Raw genomic sequence first — 21,980 nt, forward strand, 5'->3', positions numbered from 1 at the left:
GCGGTTTTCACCATCATGTTTTTGACAAAAATTGAGCTCCAGACACCGATATTAGTTTTTGTCTATCTCCTATAGAAAAGGGTGTTTCCATTTAAAAGCGTCGAATTTGACCCACCCTGTACTCGTACATAACTACTGTAATCAGCTGTCTAAAAACTGACTTTGGTAAATTCAGAGACTTTTTTCTTTGCTTGGTCTCCGTCTAAAACTACTGCACAGGTTGGTACATGAAGCAGGAAACACAAGACAGGGAACTATGGAGACAACACCTATCACTTGACCCCTACATTCCTCTTGTAGGAATAAAAACAAACAGCGAGAAAGAGAGCAATGAAAAAAAAAATAAAAGGGCCTCCGAAGAAACACGCTGTACCTTTCGGTGTTGATCGCATGACAAATTTTCTAGGAAACAACGGCCATCAATCAATCGCCTATTCCGATAGCTTTGTATATGTATATATCTACGTGACTTGCGACTGCATGGATATCAAAGAGGATATTACGGCCTTTGTCCGCACCATTGAACGTTCAGTCAGATGCGTTCTTTGCCAAAGACCCAGTTCCAACTATTTCCAATGGAAAATGACAATGGGAGTTTGTCGTGTCGCACTTTGTTACCGATTTGATAGATATTTCGATCTGTGCTCGATGGCCAGTAAGTTTTTGAAGTTTTTCTATATTTAGAGTTTCCAGTTTTTGGAAATTCCGGACAAGTGAAGAATTTATTTATGAACCTTACGAGAGAATACGTGTTAGTGAGAGTTGTCTGGCAAGTAAATTGTATCTTCTGTCATTATTTTGATGCCGTCTGACAGAATAAAATAAATTAATAATTAAAGCTTTATTGTACAAAAAGCCAAAATAGCTTCATCGACAAAGCATTTAAAAAACAAACAAAAGCACAAAAAATATACAAATAATAAGAAATATCATACAATACAAATCATACAATTCAAAAAAAATTACGTCATTAAAATTACAAATACATAGAACATACATGGACATTGCAGAACACCAAAAAGACGTACCTATCAATAAAATTTTACAATAGGAAAATTGTATATGGATATAATCATTTAAGAGTTATAAAATATTAAATACTAGACTTTTAACCAGTGTGTGAGATGATCGAAATTTTAAAGTTCAAAATCTAAAAAAGATTAAACATCTCTCTCCAGTAAGTATGATTTCAGAGCTTTGCGAAATGCGGGAAAGAATGAAAGCGACTTGATATTCAAAGACAGATGATTGTATATTTTTTTGGTATTGTACAATATTGAGCCTTTAACTAATTCTGAGCTCGGGGTTGGCAGACAAAGATCGTGCTCCGCATTCCGAAGTGGATAGTTGTGAGGATTAAGCAAACGGATTCAAAAATAAATAGAAAAGGAAGTCAGTATTTTGAAATTTTTAAAGTATTCTTTCCTGACTTGGTGGAAAGATGGACATACTTTACTTTAATGAGGAAATCAAAGACATTTGAGAAAGCGTTTCTTTAAGGTCAATTTAAGAGAAGAAATTTTGTTTGGTTTATTTGTTATTTATAGTGATTTACAGTACTTTTGGTAAATTATACAAATATTCTCGTTGATTATTGGTTTGAAATAAATGTCCTCCAATGAAAGTGCGAGTTGCTTAGCTATAATGATTCTATTTCTGAACTAGCAAATGAGCTAGATGCTTTGTCTAGACCGTTATTCAGAAGCTATAAACCTATTGTTACGGATTCCGTGGGTCCACTAATTTAAACTCAGGATAAAATACTTAACGAATTTATTATCTCACTTTATACACACAATAACTAACTATTTAAAAAAATTCCTTCACCAAATTGTCCGATTCACAATTTCCAAACGCGGTATATTCAAACTTCAAACTGATTTAACTGCCAAGCACCGGCCTTTATATACCCCTACTGACTGTTTCTCGAACCTTCTACAATTCTCGGAGAGCGTTCTGCTTCACACTGGACAATTCCATTGTCTGATTCGCTTACTTGTCGACTTGATTAAGAGATGGCGCCTAAAAATGTATTTTACTTTCTGGTGGATGCGCCATTTTCTTGACACGTTGCGGTTGTGTAGGCAACCAGTAATACATTTTAGCGCTACATACACCTTGACATTGCCCCCTTCTCAAATTTGATCGTCCCGATCAAGGTTTCCTGTCTGGTATCTCTTCAATCGATCCAGATGAACTACTTTCATCTTACTTCTAGGGCTGCGTTGAATCCGGTACACAGCATCATTTATCCCCTTGATGACTGTATAAGGACGTTAACATGCTGAAGGCAACTTTGGGGACCTTCCTTTCTCTCGCTGCGGGTTATATAACCATACCATATCGTCCTGTTGAAATCCCGTAGAATTAGCTCTGAGGTCGTAACGAGCTTTCATCCGGTCACTGGCTAGCTCAATCTTCCTTCTAACGGCCTTATGAATGTCCAATAATCTTTCCTTCCTAGCGATTCTTTCGAACGACAGTCCAACGCTATCCTGTTCCATTTCTCCCCTAGATCGAGTACTTGGTCTTTGTCTAGCTGCACTATAATCCACCCAGTAAAAACGATCTCTCAGCTTGCTCAAGGTCTTATTTATCCCAAGATGGGTTCCATTTCTACCACCGTTAATTTCTTCTAATACCTGGGCAATCTTCTTCCTTGGTACCAGTAACTGAGTTGTTACTGTCCTGCCATCCGCACTTTCCCACGTGCGCTTTAACAATCCATTCTCAATCACCAGTGAATTCCACTGAGCCCAGAGAGCTTTGAAAACCAGCCCTCTGTCCGCAATATCCTGCCACGGTGGTCCCTCGTCATTACCCTTCTTGAGCCGTAGTATTGCTCCGATGTCTGGATCTTCCATTTGATCTTTCCTCAATTGTATCGTCGTCCATTCTTCGTCAGTTCTTAGTTTAAAATTCCTTACTCTGATAGTGCTTTCGCGATGTTTCATTTTCTTGCCCAAGGTAGCTCGTCGTCGATCTGGCTCGTTGTCGATAATTTGTACCCGTCCTACACGGCACTCAGGGGTTTTCTCCATTTTCCCGAACACAGTCTTCTGGGCATCACCAGGTATCATCACAATTTCCGCTGATCTCGCTTCCATATTTCCTCTCCCCGTACAACGGCCATTTCCCTCGTAATTGTACGTAAATACACATCTTCAATCCTTGCACTGAGTTAGTCCGCACCAACGATACCATAGCGCCTGTATCCACAGTCATTCGAATTCTTCTACCATTGACCTTCCCGTTGATCACCAAACTGTCAGCGGTTTTTCATAGACTCCTAATGGAAAACATCCTAGGGGCTCTGTTTTCTTCAGCCAATACTCGCCCATTGGTATTAATTTCCTGGTGCCTATGTTCTCTGAAGGGTAAACGGAATCGCATTTCAAATCGGCAATCCCGTTTGATGTGGCCATTCCTGTCACATCTATAGCAACCTGTCCTGGGATCTTCCGATATGCCGATGTTCTCTTAATGATGAACGGAATTGCATTTGGATGCGACAATCCCGTTGAATATGGCCATTCCTGCCACATCTATAGCACCAAATATCCTGCGATCTTCTCTGGTTCTCTGTCTGGGTGTTGTTGACTCTCTTGGTCACTAGTAACTCACATAGTTTATTAAACATCTCCTCCAAACGTATGTGAGAACTCTTTGGCTGTTCCTCAAGCGTTACCGAGTCTATCTTCGGTTTAGGGATGGCGCTAAATGCAGCTTCTATTTCCAGCGCCCTGACGAATACTTCGCTGCTGGTCGAAAATCGCGATATTTGCAGTGCCCTCTGTAACTCGTGGTCCTTCAGTCCGCTGATAAAGCACTGAGCAGCGAGTTCCTCCCTAAATCCTTCCGGTGCTTTAGGATACGCTAGGTGTACCACCCGACGCAAGTCTGCTTCAAATTCCTGCACACTAAACTAAACTCTCTCCGTACCTCTGCATGCGTGTCTTAAGCTGGGCCTGGTAAAGTTGGCGTCGATGTTGGTCGCCATATCTTCTGTCCAGTGCAGCGACCAAAGTTTGGTATTCCTGCTGTTGGGCTGCAGAAATAGTTTGCAGCAGTTCCAGGGCAGGGCCACGCAGCGCGATGACAAGTGCCGCTCCTTTCTCCTGGTCAGTGCATCCGTTGGCAGCAGCTGCTGTTTCAAACTGGCGGTGGTACATCGTAGGTCGGGGCCTTAAGGTTCGCAGTTCTAGGAACGCCAGGTATCCTTACTTGTACCTTGGTCTTCTGTTCGTCAACACATGTCATTATTGACAAAGAATAAACATGTTGAGTAGAGTTATTTGAAATATTAAATTTGAGAAATTTTTATTTATTTAAATTAATCATAAATTTATCAACGAAAAAATGATGATAAAACAGTTTCTGTTGAACATTTGGCACAAAAACATTTCAAATTGATGATTTCAGTCTAATAACTATTTAGTCAACATGTTTAATTTATGTCAATGATGACAGGTATTCATAATTTCGATTCCAAATATCTCGAGAACCATTACTCGTAACGAGTTTTACCAAGAGACCTTTTTTACGTAAAAAAGGGGTAAATGTATGGTTTTTACTCAGTAGTTTTATACAGATACAGACGAAAAGTTATTACCCTTCAAACCAGTTAAACATATTGACTTTATTACATAAATTATTAGGAAAAAAAACGAAATAAAAATGAATCTTATACACTCTGTTCTCTGAAACTAAGCATTTTGGGACATACATTTTATACGAACTTTTTTACTTATTTTTATCTGCAGAATATGCTGCCGAAGTTTCCGGAATACAGTTCGGACCACCCTGTATATTAATACAATCAAATTTAATAAACAATAAAAACAAACGAACTAAATTATTATCACGTAGATTTAATGACTCACGGAATAGCCGTAAAGAGAAATGGGAGGTGTAAAAATTAAATACATAGAACATTATATCTCTCCCCAAGTAGCATTTTCACGACTTGCGACCACATGTTTACTAAACACAACGTTGGATTAGTTACAAAAAATAGTTAGCTCCCTACCTTGGGTATTAAAATAAATTTAAACGTTTTTATAACGTTGTGCCGACGTTCGACTAGTACTACAGCAAAGTAGAAGTTTCTGCGACGTCGAATAAACGTTGTCTTGTAACCTTTTTTGCTTAAGTGATCTTTAGGTGATTCGGACAACGTAGTTACAACGTTGGACAATATAGAGTTTTCTGACGTCAGTTTCAGGACCTATTCCAACGTTATGCAAACGTCGTCTGTTTTACTAATTCCAACGTTGTTTAGATTTCCTTATTCTTACGTTGGTAGGACGTCGAGTCACTACCTTTTTGCAACTGTATTGAACCATAACCTTAAATCTTAAATTTTCACTTCATTGTTCTGTTCAGTCAGACAGTTCAGTGCTGTTTTTGTTTTTATAAAAACTTAATTAAAATGGGACATAAGAAAGGTACATATAAAACTAAATTTAAATATACATCGACATATATTACCGATAGTTTATCCACTACCTCGTTTATTTAGATTATAGAGGGCGGCACAAGCTAGACTCTAGGATGACTAAATTAGGCAATCTTGCGACTAGTATACTACCTGTTAAGGCCGAACTGCGACTTTATTAGTCCAGTATGCGACTACTCGAACTACTCCATCTTAATCTCCAAAACAACAAAGTGAAAGCCGCCATGTTGTTAAATAAGAAAATGTTTTGGTTCCTAAAATAGCGATTCCTGCTTTTTGAATACATTACCTTGAAATATTTGACCCTAAAAAACACGCGGAAACAATTTTTTCGACTGCGAATAAATTATTCTCATTTTACTAAAAATAAAAAATTCAAGAAAATTTTTAAAACTTTTTTTAAAACTTAGAAACAATACATTTATCAATAAAGTTGTTTGCGTTTAACTTTTTTGCCTTGGTTAAAGTGTTTCAATAATTAGGATCTTCAAACATCCTCCACACTTAAATACTTTTGTTTTGTTTTCCTTCACTGCCATCTGACATATGTCTCTAACTCGTATCATAAAAACAATATTTTTACTATAATTATCCCAATTTAGGATAAAACGCGACTTAGACGCCATATTAGTTTTGTATTTCTGTAAATTAGGATTTTAAACAACGTTGCAGTTTGTACTAAATTAGGCTTCTAGCCAACGTCGGTATCCAACGTCGTTTCGACCCAAAAATTATTCTCCAAACTAGTGCAGACTAGGGTTGGCACGAGGTTGTGCCGACGTTGCGCTCCGACGTTTGGTCGCGTGACACAACGTTGTCCCGACGTCCAAATGCTGCTTGGGTCATGAGATACATTTACGTTATTTATATTCAACGGCCAATGAATTTGCTATGTATTCATTAGGGAGATTTCGAAGTTCTAGCTCTTAAGTTTCCTTATTTACACATCATTTCTAGAGTTTATTTTTAATGTTCCACAATGGTTCTTTGACATTTTGTGTTGACTTATAAATAATTTATATACATATTTTCGTTTGAATGGGAAAACAAAGTATATAAAGGAACTAACATCATAAATGTAAAATAATTATTTATGTATCAAGGGAATGTTATAAGTGTGTTAATTACACAGGGCAATGTGTGTTTTTGTCAACCTGTTGCATCTGGGCAATAATTGCCTGAGGTCATTAACGCTTTATAATTCCCGTGCTCCATATATAATTTTACTTCTTACTGAATCTTTAGTACATATATTTAGGACGATTTTAAAAAGGCACAAATGTTGCATGTTTGTTAATCTTCCTGCATTTTTTGTATTAACGCTGCCGGTAGGAACTTTGCTTGTTACCAGGTTACTATTACAGCATACGTTCGAGTACCATTAAATAAACTTTGCACGTGATTAAGCTTGACCGGCAAAGCGTTGCCCAATTTTACATATTTTTTTTTTAATCAAAATATTTTAAGAAACAAAAATATATTAATTATAAATATATGAACAGTTATTATTTCCATCATCAAAACTCACCTCCTTAACAGCACTTCATAAAGAGCCATTACTACTAGCGATGGGAACTATCGAATGAATTAGACTATCGAATGGTTACTGAATGAATGATTTCAACTATCGAATGGTTTTATTCGAATAAAATCATTCATTCATTTGTATACTAAAGCATATGTGACAACCTCGCCGTGCGACTAAATGGTTATCGTTGAGCCACGACTATCGAATGCTTTTGATAAATGAAAAATGAAATTTAGTATTCGTTTGATTTTTGTCTGCGTCAGTGCATTATTAGTTCTTCCAAATTTTTATAACTTCACCTTATAAATACTGTGCTATTTTTGCGTTTATTAAAATATTTAAAATACTAAAATAGTAGTTTTTTCCATTGACGATTGTGTGCGTGTGCAGGTGTCAAAATTTTTCCAAAAATTTGTGTGATTTTCCGTAGCCCGATCTTTCAATTATTTTATTTTATATGGTATATATGGTCTATTTTTTAATGGGAAATTTTGAGAAGTAGCAATTTTTAAGAGATGAGATGAACTTGAAGTTTTACACGTGCCAATTTAAAAAAAGTTAACGATGTTTGTATTTTGTTTATGCTAATTCTCTTACATGTAGTTTTTTGCGAAGAAATATTTCATTTATTTTTTAAGTAAATGCCAGTAAAAGTAAATATTATTTTAAATAATAATATAAAGTACCTAATATAAATAATTTTGATTTCTAATTTTTCATTTATATTTTCCTTCCATTACACTGCATGCTTAGAAAATTAATAAATGTTTATATTTCATGATTTTAAAGTTTGTTGTTAATATAACAAATTAGCTCTGTAATTATTATTATTTAATAAACCAACGATGCCAAAAATTTTAAAGACTATATTATTTTTAAATATGATCTAATATAAATAATTTTGACATCTAATTTGTTGTTTATATTTTGTTACTACGTAAAAAAATGTTTATATTAAATTATTTTAAATTTTGTTGTTAATAGGTATAACAAATTATTACTGTTATTATTATTTTTATTAAACCAGTCTTTTTTTAAAAACATTAAAAATCATTTTCCCACATCCAAAATATTTTATTATCTAACCTAACCTAACAACAAAATATTAATAAAAAAATATATAGACATACTATCCCTAACTAACTAAAGCCAAACAATAATATTCTTTGCTAATATCAACTAATACCAATATATGGCAACAGCGCCCTTCATAATGTATTTTCTGTGTAAATACTAGCACATCAATAAAAAAAATAATGTGTCCTTATCTTTATACGACTCCGCAAAAAATCAAAGATGCCGGCTTTTTTCTAGCATTGCCACCGACCGCTGTCGGGTTTCTCGGAAAGAAACCTACGTCGCCGGGCGACAACTAAAATCCAGTTAATATTTTATTATAATCGATCCTGACGAATAAATGAATTTCATAAATGAATGAATTTTATAAATGAATGGTTTTTGCTGCCGAATTACTAGAATACAATATTTCAAGACAGATGACGCATCTATTCGATAATTTTCATTCGAATAGTTTTCAACGAATGTTTTTTTACTAGCTATCGAATTATTCGAATGAATTGCAACTATCGAATGTTTCGATAGTATTCATTCGATAGTTCCCACTACTAATTACTACCGCTTTCATGTTCCAAATATTGTAATAATGTTGCGATGAGTTTTTTACGGCTATTAAGTTATCTTGTACACTTCGCACTAAAAGAGGTTCTTAATAATAGAATAATTATTAATTTTTAAAGCACTCTACTTAAGAAACCGGAAGGTTTAGTTATAGGAACATGCTATATCGTTGAAAAACAATTTTATCAGTGTTTTGATATTTTAAATAATATACGAGGCATGTTTTTTAAGTAAGTACCGTTTTGGCATTTAAAAAAAACGTGCAAAGATATCGCAATAATTTTATTTTTACATGAAAGCCTGTACCTTAATCTACTTTTCTACATAATTTCCGTGAATATTGAGGCACTTGTCATAACGTGGCACCAGTTTTTCAATACCCTCCTTATAAAATTCTGCCGCCTGACTGGTTAACCACTGTAACACAACAGTTTTGACTTCGTTATCGTCTTGAAGACGCTGACCGCCCAGGTGTTTCTTCAAGTGCAAGAATAAATGGTAGTCACTGGGCGCCAGATCAGAGCTGTATGGAGGATGATCTAGAGTTTCCCATTTAAAAGATTTGATGAGATCTTTGGTCCGATTAGCCACATGTGGACGGGCATTGTCATGCAGCAAAACAATACCCTTACTCAACTTGCCACGTCTTTTGTTTTGGACTGCACGGCGCAGATTGTTCAATGTCTCACAATAAGATGCTGCATTGATTGTCTCATTACGAGGCAGAAACTCCACTAGTAATACTCCTTTTCTGTCCCAAAAAACTGTGCACATGATTTTCCGGGCAGACATTGTTTGCTTAAACTTCACTGTTTTGGGTGATGATGAATGTCGCCATTCCATGGACTGTTGTTTCGATTCTGGTGTGACGTAGGCCACCCATGTTTCGTCACCAGTAACAATTTTGTCTAAAAAATCTTCACCTTCATTGTGGTACTGCTCAAGGAAAGTCAATGCACTGCCTAAACGTTGGGTTTTGTGCAAATCCGTCAACATTTTCGGAACCCAACGTGAACACAATTTCCGGTAATTCAAGTTCTCGGTCACAATGCGATACAAAACACTACGAGAACATTGAGGAAAGTAGTCGCACAATGATGAAATTGTAAAGCGTCTGTTTTCTTTCACCTTTTCGTCCACTTTCTGCACCAAATCTTCATTAACGACCGAAGGACACCCACTCCGTTCTTCTGCATGCACATTTGTGCGGCCATCTTTAAATGCTCTCACCCATTTCCTTACCATTCCATCACTCATAATGTTTTGTCCGTAAACTTCACAGATCTCACGATGAATATCGATCGGTTTTACGCCTTTAGCACTATGAAATCGTATGACAGCCCGTACTTCACAATCGGCGGGGCTCACGATTGTCGGAGGTATCTTAAACACTCAATAAACAACGTATACAATGAAGAATCAGACTGTACTGGCGCCTGTGCATAGACAAGAGATGTAGGTAACCAGCGCGCATGCGCGGAACGCCGACTGTAGCGTTGCGGCGGCGGAATTGCAAAACGGTACTTACTTAAAAAACATGCCTTACACGGTGGCGCACCTCAGTCGCCTCGGTTGATTATACGAAAAGGGAAAGATGCAGAAACAAAATATTTTATGGGTATATGCGGGGAGGCAATGTGCACAATTTAAAATTATTTTGAAATATACAGGGTGTTTCAGAACTAAGATACATATCAAAGTTATATTTTTTCTTATTAAACACCCGGTATTTTATTTCATTTTTGGATTCTCGGGCCCAAAAATAGTAATTTACTGTAAGGGTTAAACAGGTTTAAAATCTTTGGTTTTTGAGATATTTAAAGATTTAAATTTGTAAGCTACAATAGAATAGATTATTAACACCATGTACACTACTTTTCAGAATTAATTTTTGTGCTGAGTTTAAAGGTAAAGAAATAAACTTTACTGAAAAATGGCATTGCTTCCTTAAATTTATACAGGGGTATCAAAAATTGCTTATCTTTTTTAAGGATTTATTTTATATAAAACTTCGTTATTTCAAATGTAACACCCCGTATTTTTTTAAATGTACCGAAGCAGATTCAAATGCTCTTTCAAACTATATTAGGGTTTCCTATACCTATCTAGCTCAGATTTTGGATAAAAAGCGATTTTTTAATAAAATTGCAATAAGATGGCTGGTGTCGCCATTGCAATTTTCTAGTGACAGTTAGTAACCATTTTTAAAGTCGACATTAGTTTATGGACATTATTATTTTTAATTTATAACAATTTACTTAGATTTACCTACAACAGTTTAATAAGTAAGTATTTATTATTTTATCAAGAAAAATAAAGCGGTATCTGCTGGCGGAACGAATGGATATGTTTCTAGTGATTTTATTTTGTGAGGAAAATTGCTTCTTGGCCTCAAGAGCTTATGCTCAAAGATATCCGAAAATAGGAATCTTCCTGATAAGCGTTCCTTTGAAAAACTACTTGTCCTATTTCGCAGAGCTGGTAGTGTGGTTTCTAAAAAACCTATTAGGCAGAAACCTGTCGTTGGAAGTGAAGAAAATGAATTTGCCGTAATTGTCTCTATTATAAAAAATCCATATATCTACAAGTCATCGGAAAATAAATCAAAGAACTACTTCTTCGTTTTTCTTGATAGAATAATAAATACATATTTAATAAATATTATGTATTAAACTATTGTTGCTTGGGGATGCGATTAATCTTTGTTTCGTCCGACCAAAGTATAGATTTCCATTGGCCAAGTTGCCAATTGATTGAGTTGCCATAAATGATCTCGTGCAAACTATAATCGGACTTGACGATTCTTCTTCGACACCAGAGGTTTCTTCCGAGAAACTCTTCCAAATAGTTGGAACTCACTAAGGCGGCGACGAATTGTTCTTACTGATGGTTTGGGATGGGTTTCGCCATAAATTTCTCGTCTAATATTCACGGCTGTCAAATGAAGTGACTTTTTTGCAATGCGTGCAATAGTTTTGTCTTCTCTTTCGGTAGTTATCCTAGGTCTCTTCTTTTTAGGTACCTTTTCAACAGTCTCATGAATTTTATAGTGTTTCATAGCATTAAACACCATACACTTTGAACACTCCAACATTGATGCAACTGCACTGTATCAATAGCCCTCACTTACTAAGTTTAAAATAATTTGCCTTTTTGCCAGATCACAACTTTTACTTTTGCCCATGTTATTTCGTTGATATTGACAGAGTACTACTAAGCCAGGCATGTATAGAGCGCTTGAATACCAAATTAAATTGTACCTCTATTATCCTAGGCGCATTCCTAAAGAAAAATGTAAACAAATAAATAGTTTTCAATTTCGTGTCCGCGATAAAACCAAATATTTGGGTATATCTTGAGAAAACATTTTTCTATTCTGTTTATTTTTCAGATTACAGAATTAACATTACGTGATAAGAATTATTTACAAATTTAAAGAATACCATCCATATTTTAGTACCAAATATCAAAAATATAATCGTTCTTAATTAGCTGGCTGCCACTGTATGTTATAAACTAACATATTTCTATAGAGATATTATAGATAATTTTATTTCTAAGTTAAATAATCGTTTTCCTTCCATTAAATTTACGCATGAAATTGAGAACAACGACAGATTACCATTTCTAGATGTATTAGTTATTAGAAATACTAATAATTGCCTGGAATTTGATATCTATAGGAAAAATACGACCACACGCAGATACATTCCTAATGAATCACATCATAGTGTTGAACATAAAATGGCTAGTTTAAATTTCTTAGTTCATAGATTACTTAGTTTCCCACTTTCCAACGAAGATATGAAATAGAAAGAGATTACATTAGGAATGTAGCTGAATGTAATGGATATTCTCCTCACTAGTTGATAAATTAATTAGAAAACGTAGGTATAGGTTAATGATTTCTGAAAATTCGACTTTTCAAGTGGAGAAAGATACGTCTAAATATTTTTCGATACCGTTTGATAGAGAGTTATCCCGTGGTCTAAAAGGAATTTTTAGGAATGTCAATTATATACTTGTGTATAGTGCTAATAATAAATTACAACAATTATTAGGTAATCCAAAAGATAAAACACCTCCACTGGAAAGGTCGGGTATTTATGATATTTCTTGTAAAGATTGTAATCAGAAATATGTTGGGCAAATTAGAAGATCAATATTAACTAGATTTAAAGAACATTTAGCTCAGATAGGATATGGTAGACCGGATAAATCTTGCGTTGCCGAACATATTGTTGATAAAGAACATTGTATAGATCTTAATAACTTAAAATTACTTAAACAAGTCTCAAATTACAGGCAATTAGATGCATATGAATGCATCAGAATTAATAAATGTAAAGACAGTATGAACAGAGACAACGGTCCAATTCCTTCAAGTTCTTTGTTCCTACTACTCTAGTGGCAGAAATCTAACTGTTACGCTCAGTGGGCTCTGACTCGGTTGGCTAGATTTTGCCACGCCCACTCGGTGCCCACTGAGCGAGTATATAAACGCTCAACTTGTAGATTGTACTTTAGTTTATAATCATCTGCTGATGATGCTAACAAGGTTAGCGAAACGCGCGTCCAGTGTAAAAGTAAAAGTGTTTTGGTGTATTGTGGTGATTTAGTGTTTTTATTTTGCTGTGTAACACCAAAGGTTCCAACCCTCAACTGTAATAACATATTTCTATGTAATTATTACAGAGAAACTAAATTTACCTTAAATGCTGATAAGCTGTCTACGCCACACTCCAAAATGGCTTCTCTCCCAATTGGAACTGTCACATTTAGAATAGGGCTGGTGAAATTAGGAATTTCTGAAACAAATAAATCACCCTCTATAAATTTATTACTTAAAAATAACTAAGACAAAACGTAATAAAAAATGTGCTCTATCATAATCGCATTCATTTCTGGGGTGAGTATTTTTGTTAAAAAAACTTGTGTGTGCACTTCTTACTAACAGCTATTAAATTCAAGGATTTGAAGGACATGTTGTGACAACTTTTCTGTCATTACCTAAACAGAAAGAAAAAAGTATCCGTTGCTCAGGGTTAGAGGAGAGCTGGGTTCGTAGGTAAGGCTTCTAGCTTGCGGTGACTTTCTAATGTTGTTAAATATTAAAATAAAAAATGATAATATTTAGGGTGCAAAAATTTTAATATTGATGTTATATATTTGTATAGATATGGTCAAAGACAGTAAAAAGGGCGCCACTTACTTTGTTTATGAAAAAGGTAAAGTAAGAAACCAAAATGAAAAATATTTTAACACAAAATAGCTAGAATAAAGTAATCAACAGAAATAAGTGTCTATTATGTTCATCAACAATAAAAGTCAGAGATAACTCTCCTACATTAAACATTTATTTAAAAAAAAAACGAACACAAGTACCAGTTAGTTTCAATTATCCCAATAAAACTGTAAGTTATTTTAAATAAATTTGAATTTAGTAACTGTATTCTTCTTTGTAGGAACTGTAACTATACTACTTAATATAAAAACAGGTAAAATTTATATATGTATCAATACGATGATGTTTCAAAACATGTCGTGTACAAAAACCTTTAAGAATCGAAACAAAATTGTTTTCAATTTAATAACAACTTTTTTGAACAGCGGGAAGGTACAGCAATGGGTAATCCATTGTCTCCATCTTTGGCTAATTTATTCATGAGCAGGTTTGAAGTGGAGGCTAAGAATCAGTTTGAGTATTTTCCAAGAGTATGGTTTAGGTATGTGGATGATATTTTTGCTGTTTTTGACACACATTCAGACACCATAGATAATTTTATTTCTAAGTTAAATAATCGTTTTCCTTCCATTAAATTTACGCATGAAATTGAGAACAACGACAGATTACCATTTCTAGATGTATTACTTATTAGAAATGCTAATAATTGCCTGGAATTTGATATCTATATGAAAAATACGACCACACGCAGATATATTCTCAATGAATCACATCATAGTGTTGAACATAAAATGGCTAGTTTAAATTTCTTAGTTCATAAATTACTTAGTTTCCCACTTTACAACGAAAGATATGAAATAGAAAGAGATTACATTAGGAATGTTGCTGAGTGTAATGGATATTCTCCTTCACTAGTTGATAAATTAATTAGAAAACGTAGGTATAGGTTAATGATTTCTGAAAATTCGACTTTTCAAGTGGAGAAAGATACGTCTAAATATTTTTCGATACCGTTTGATAGAGAGTTATCCCGTGGTCTAAAAAGGAATTTTTAAGAATGTCAATTATAAACTTGTGTATAGTGCTAATAATAAATTACAACAATTATTAGGTAATCCAAAGGATAAAACACCTCCACTGGAAAGGTCGAGTATTTATGAAATTTCTTGTAAAGATTGTAATCAGAAATATGTTGGGCAAACTAGAAGATCAATATTAACTAGATTTAAAGAACATTATATGTTGACTGGTTGGCTAGATTTTGCCACGCCCACTCGATGCCTACTGGGCGAGTATATAAACGCTCAACTTGTAGATTGTACTTTAGTTTATAATCATATGCTGATGATGCTAACATGGTTAGCGAAACGCGCGTCCAGTGTAAAAGTAAAAGTGTTTTGGTGTATTGTGGTGATTTAGTGTTTTTATTTTGCTGTGTAACACCAAAGGTTTCAACCCTCAACTGTAATGAATACGTGTAGTAATTTTCATATAAAATATCATAACAAAGTAAAAGTATACTGTTTGAATCAAATTATAACTTATAACGTTAACTGAAAGGTAATTTTGACTATAATATATGGGATAAATAGTAATAATTTACAGAGATATTAAACTGTTGTCTCAAAAATGTAATGTGTTGTGTAAAATAAAGGAGTACCTTGTGTATCGAAATTAGGACTTATCTGTATAGTTCCTTATGATGTTGTAAACAGGTAGATAGGTAGTCTCCAGACTAAGAGAAGTGGAAGCAGATGTCTATGGCAACAGGAGTCTTCGATATCAGTAGAAGAACAAATGTAAGGTCATGAATGCTGTCTTAAGATCTACGTAGGTCCATACAAAATAAAAGTGGGTGAAATTTCAGCGGCATACTATTACTATGTCCATAGGATTACAATATAGTTCATATAATTACTCTATAAATAAAAGATAGCTCTCAGAACAGATACTTAGCCAAAAAAACAACTTACGGTCTGAAATACAGCTTTATCTATCGTCAGTGATGTGACAATACCTCCTATCTTCCAAAAAAATGAATTTTCAGTTATTACTACAAAATTTTTCCTAACAATTCCGCGCATAGTTTAAAAACCTTCTAACTTCCGAAAACTGCAGTGTCGTCCAGTCCCTTCGTAAAAACAATACCTCCTATCTGTTTACGTACCTTTTGTAAGACTAACATCGCCTATCTTCTCACGTGTATGGACGAGATTCGATCGTTCGCTGAGCTCGCGGAGATTTTGCGAAAAATTGGTTTATAAGACAAAAAAGGAAGTTAAAAAAGTGTTCTTAAATGTGAAGTGTTGTTGTAACTGCCCCAATCGAGGTCCCAATCTTAAGATTGCCCTGTTTTCAACAGAAGTGCCGGTAAGTACATAATTTTTTCAGGTTAGGTTAGGTTTTAATCGTTTAAATTTTTTTTTCTACACAAGTGTCTAGTTTAAAATCCACGTTTTATTTAGAAAATTTACAAAATGTTCTTATTGTCTATTATCTATTGTTTATTCAATAATTGTTTAGGAAGATAGGAGGTATTGTAAAAAAATAATGAATACATAGGAGGTATTTTTTCAGATTTATTATACACCATGAGTTCACGTACGTTAAAGATTCTGAACCTAGTTGCTAAAAATACGCAAAATAATAATGCACACTTACAAGAACTTCCCATACAACCGGTTGCCGTAGAAGAGTTTCCCATAAAAGAGCTTCCTGTACAAGAACCACCCATACAACAGGTTTCCGTAGAAGAGTTTCCCATAAGACAGCTTCCTGTACAAGAACCACACCCTTACAAGAGGTTCCTGTACAAGAGCTTCCCATGCAAGAACTCACCGCACAAGAAAACTATTCCGCATTAAATATAGATGACATTCCGATTGTTTTTGAAGATCAGTTATTATCAGCACTTTCTTGTGGAAATAGTCAGGTCCATAATCAAACGAATCAAAGCATGCCTGAAAACAACTACCAGAACTGTTGTAATTCTCACCAGGGCCTTCCTATAACAAGTAACAATAGTGTAATATCCATTTATTTGAGATTTGAAAACATAAAGCCTCCTTTCATTTTAGGTATACCATGTAATTCTAAGATACAAGTAACATAATACTTGTTAATTATTAGGTATTATTTATGGGCCTTGTTGAAATTTATTGTTTAAAATATGATGCAAGATGAAAATAGATTATTTGTTATCTATATTTTATTTGTTATGTATATTTATTATTTGTTATATCTGATTTAAAATATATTGAAAATTATATTCTTTCTCTTCCTTAAGTACTCCATGCTAACTTAATGCTTCTGTTGATTTCTGGTGCATGTGTTGGTTCCCGAGCTGTGTATTAGTTGTCCCAAATATATATATATATATATATATATATATATATATATATATATATATATATATATATATATATATATATATATATATATATATATATATATATATATATATATATATATATATATATATATATATATTTCTACAATTTACAGTGTTGTGTTAAGTCCCATACTCACACTTCGCTCCTTCCTCTCCTTACTTCCTCGCGGATGCTTGGAAATAATTATGCAACAACACACCACAAAATATTTTTAATATAGCAGCTACATGTCAACAATAGAGTATAGTTTATTATGTGATTTATATCGAAACCATGAAATTTGACATACTAATTAAACGTTAATGATGTCAATCCCCATTTCTTCAGATATTTTTGTAAAGGCATCATGCACACTATTTCTATTTTTTTATTTTTGTCGCTACGATTACATAAATATGGACATGCATTTTTTCACAAATATGAAGACAATATTGTTTTTTTCTTCCATTTTTTAGACTATTGTGTGTGAATTATTTTTATATTGACTGGCGATTGCTAGATGTACAGGATGTTCCATTTTTGTGTGTTTTATGGGTTTCTGGTTTATGAGTATAGATATAAAGATGCTGTTTTCACATCATTGTTCTACTTATTATGAAACTAAATACGCTACACACATATTTATCCTAGCCTTCTTTGTTCAAAGTTATTTCTTATTTCTTTCTTTTACTTTTTATTTTTTAATTAGTAGAAATTTTTGCATTTTTCGATGACCTTTGTATCTCGATTATCTTATAACTTATCGAAAGGTGAAAAGGGTCAGTGATGGGCGGTGGGTAAGTACCCAATTTGTAGATAAATAAAGTCTCGGTATATATGTATATACCTGTAGATTTAAATAAACATCCTAATTTTAATAAAAGGAGTTTCCGACGACCGCATAGTAAATACCCGGTATAATACCGGGAATAGAAATATACCAATATATAATATCTACAATATATATAAGAAATATTGTAGATATACTCGTATTTCTGATATTACTGGTTATTATTTTCTGATATACCGGGTATTTACTATGCGGTCGTTAGAAATACCTTTTATAAAATTAGACTGTTCATCTAAATGTACAGGTATATACCGGATACCCTGATTTTGTTTTGTTCTACCCATTTAGTACTTACCCACCGCCCGTGTGTCGTTTTTCAGGTAGAATGGCAATGACAAAAGTGGTTCTTCGTTGGGAGCTGTCTATTTCGAAAAATGACTGAAACTTATGTTCTTTTTTTTAAACAGGACACTCTATATATTATTTTTTATTTTATTTGCCTTGTTATGAGCTTTCGAAAATTATAATATACCTTATATTTATTTATTTAGGTAGGTACTGCTAAACTGCTAAACGGCTCTTATAAAATAAGAGCCGTTTATTTAACTTAATTTTACCAGATAATTTTGCTTTGCATCGTGATATTTTGATAAACTACAACGAAAATGAACTTGTGCTGCTTTTAAATAACATGCCAATAACCAACATTTTACGTCGAATAAATTAGTTGATTGTTTTGATTACCTAATTTAAACCGGCCGACTATGTAATAAAGTTAAATAATGCATTTTTACCCCGTTTATGAAAATAAGTATTTTAGAAAGCTCGTAACAAGGAAAATAAAATAATATACAAAATATCGTATTTAAAAAACATATAAGTTTTAGTCAATTTAAAAAAAGACAGATTCCAACGAAGAAATAGTTACGTCACTGCATTCTACGTGAAAAACTGTACGGGAGACCGTTTTCACCTTTTCGGTAAGTTATGATACAAAGGGGATCGAAAAATGCAATAATTTCAGATTCGCCCTGTATTTTAGGAAGTAAGAGAGCTCGGACATATCTGTATGTAGCATCTTTAGTTTCATAAAAAAGTAACAGCGTAATGTGAAAACCGCATCTTTGTATCTCGACTCATAAACGAGAAACCCTGCAAAACACACTAAAATGGGACACCCTGTACAGACGTACTGCCAAATCAAGAAATCAACTACGAATGAAATCCAATTCGATTTATATATTTTAATATTTTTTTGTGATCGTGATAATTCCTTTGCTACTTCCTCCAAAAACCGCCAGTACGTGGAAGGAGCGTTTCGAGGAAGTAAACGGACGAAGTAGCGTTTTGACGAAGGAGGAAGGAACACACAGTCGCATAATATTGACATTTTCCCCATAGTAAATATATGATTTTTGGACGAAGGGACGCGAGGAAGGAACGAAGTGAAGCAGCGAAGTGTGAGTATGGGGCTTTACTTGTTAGAATGTCTTTTCTTTCCACTAGTTCGTTGTACAGGGTGGTCGAAATTGGCCTGTTTTAACAGAGAAAATCTATTTCCTGACTAGATAGAGCAAAACCGACGTAGATGTCATGGGCTCGATTTCTGAGACACGTTCCATGGCATAAATCGCATGTTGATATTTTCACTGCCAACTGAGATACGGGGTCTTTTTTAATATTTTACCATTTTGAAAATTGCCCATAACTTTTTTATTTCGCGGAATAATACAATTCTGTAAAGACGTTCTTCAGGCACTTTTTTTAAGCACAATCCAGTGGCGTAGTCAGTTTTTTTCTATGCTTGCTTTTGTCATAAATAATAAAAAATATAATTATTTAAATCGAAATCATAGTTGGCTATGAACTTAAAAAAATGCCAATGTTTAACTCTTTCCAACGATATACAGTTATGGGTATTTATTTCTAAGAATGAGAGAAATATTAGAGTTTTTTCTCTTTGTATCGAAGCGGGCCTTGATTTTCTGTTGACCTAGTTGCCTAATTATTTTTTATGGCAATTTAATATTCTATATTATGATTTATCTGCAAAATTAAAGACTTTTGAAAAGATAAATCAACATTTTATATTAGTTTTGCCAAATACAATTAAAACGCTTGGATTTATTACACCAGTTCGCCTAATAAATCGCTCTAACTCTGTGCGCAAAAGATGTTTATTATGTATTCAACGAGTAGGTGCTCAGTTTGAACATCTTAGATGAGTTTTTTTAGAAAACTATATTCGTCACTCAAAAAATACTTTTTTTTAGCTTTGTTCTTTGTTTATTGTACGGATTTCAATTGTAATCACTAAACTAGAATTTTTTTTTAGAATTTTGAAACGAACACTCCACTAACTGGACCAGAACCGTTCTGCTTTCCAAGTGGTAACCAACTCAAGGCAGAACTCAAGAACTTGGAAGATTCCATCCGCAACCGGGAATGGAAATCTTGCAATGGTCTAGGACACTCGAAGAAGTTTCTGAGGGCTTATGATCAAGAAAAATCACAGATCTTCCTGGGTCTGAGTAAGAACAATCTTCGGATTGTCACGGGGTTTTTAACAGGACACTGTCTCCTCAATGAACACCTCAGTAGATTGAAACTAAGAAGAAACGGCGAATGCAGATTCTGTGGGGAAGATGGTGAAACACCAGTACACCTCATCACTGAGTGCGCCGAGACGACAACCATTCTTGCCATGAATTTTGGTACGAGTGATATTGGAGATGGAGAACTACCCTCTATAAAACCGTCCCAGATACTGGCTTTTGTCAAAGCCCTGGGACTGTATGATGAGTTATGATTCAAGAAAGGGGGACACAATGGATCTGTAAGGTCGAAGTGATTAACCCCCCTCCCACTCATTCTAAATTCTAAAAAAAATCACTAAACTAATATAGAATGTTAATTTATCTTTTCAAAAGTATTTAATTGTGCAAACCAATAATAATATAGAATATTAAATTGCGATAAAAAATAATTAGAAAACTAGGCCAACACAAAATCAAGGCACACTTCGATACAAAAATGAAAAACCTAATATTTCTCTTATTCTTAGAAATAGGTACCCATAACTTTATAGGTCTGTTCTCAGAAGAATCCCTGACTAGTCAGCACGTTTCTCATTGGTTAAAATGCGTAGAAACCTGATTGTTAGTCTGGTTTCTACACATTTCAACCAATAAGAAACGCGCTGACTAGTCAGTGATTCTTCTAGAACAGACCTTAAACCGTTCGAAATGGTCAAACGCCAGCATTTTTTTAAGTTCATAGCCAACTATGATTTCCATTTAAAAAATTATGTTTTTTATTATTTCTGACAAAAAGAGCAAGCATAGAAAAAAACTTAATACGCCATTGGATTGTGCTTAAAAGAGTGCCTTAAGAACGTCTTTACCGAATTTTATTAATCCGCAAAATAAAAAAGTTATGTGCAATTTTCAAAATGGCAAAAAATTCAAAAAGACCCCGTATCTCAGTTGGCACTGAAAATATCAACAGGCGGTCTATGCCATCAAATGGCATAGACCGTTTTTGTTCTATCTAGTCAGGAAATAGGTTTTTTCTGTTAAAACAGACCAATTTCGACCAGCCTGTACATTACTTTAGTTTTTGCTAAATTCATTTTGAGACCCACTTTATTGTTGGCTGTATTTAGTTCATTAATTTGTGCTTGTAGTTTTTCCGGATTATTGGCAATTAATGTTAATGGCTATGTAATGTCCAAGAGAGAATGATATAACGATCCTCAGTTCGAGTGAACATCGTAATCCTCGAAGGCAATAAATATCATTAAAGTGCACTGAGAGAAAAAACGTTGTAAAATCAAAAATAATGCTAATGAATCAAATAAAATCAAACATGTTTTGGTCTCATTAATGGTCACAATTGAATTAATAAGATATCTATTGATTTTATGCATATACTGGTACATATAAAACATACATGATCATTGTCATTGTTAGTGGTATATCAGATTCAGAATAAAAATGCTGCCTATTTGA

General features: G+C 34.0%; 1 protein-coding gene across 1 annotated transcript in view; it reads right to left on the reverse strand.

The window, feature by feature from the left end:
* LOC115883591 (neurotrimin-like) overlaps positions 1–21,980 on the reverse strand; it is a 310,522-nt gene that overhangs the window by 139,408 nt on the left and 149,134 nt on the right. Inside the window, exon 2 of the mRNA XM_030901948.1 lies at positions 13,335–13,432. Within this exon, the coding sequence (XP_030757808.1) occupies positions 13,335–13,432 (98 nt within the window). The remainder of the gene's footprint in view (positions 1–13,334; positions 13,433–21,980) is intronic.

Source organism: Sitophilus oryzae, unplaced genomic scaffold, assembly GCF_002938485.1.
Source record: "Sitophilus oryzae breed Bouriz unplaced genomic scaffold, Soryzae_2.0 scaffold_1963_pilon_pilon, whole genome shotgun sequence".
NCBI classification, from domain to species: domain Eukaryota; kingdom Metazoa; phylum Arthropoda; class Insecta; order Coleoptera; family Curculionidae; genus Sitophilus; species Sitophilus oryzae.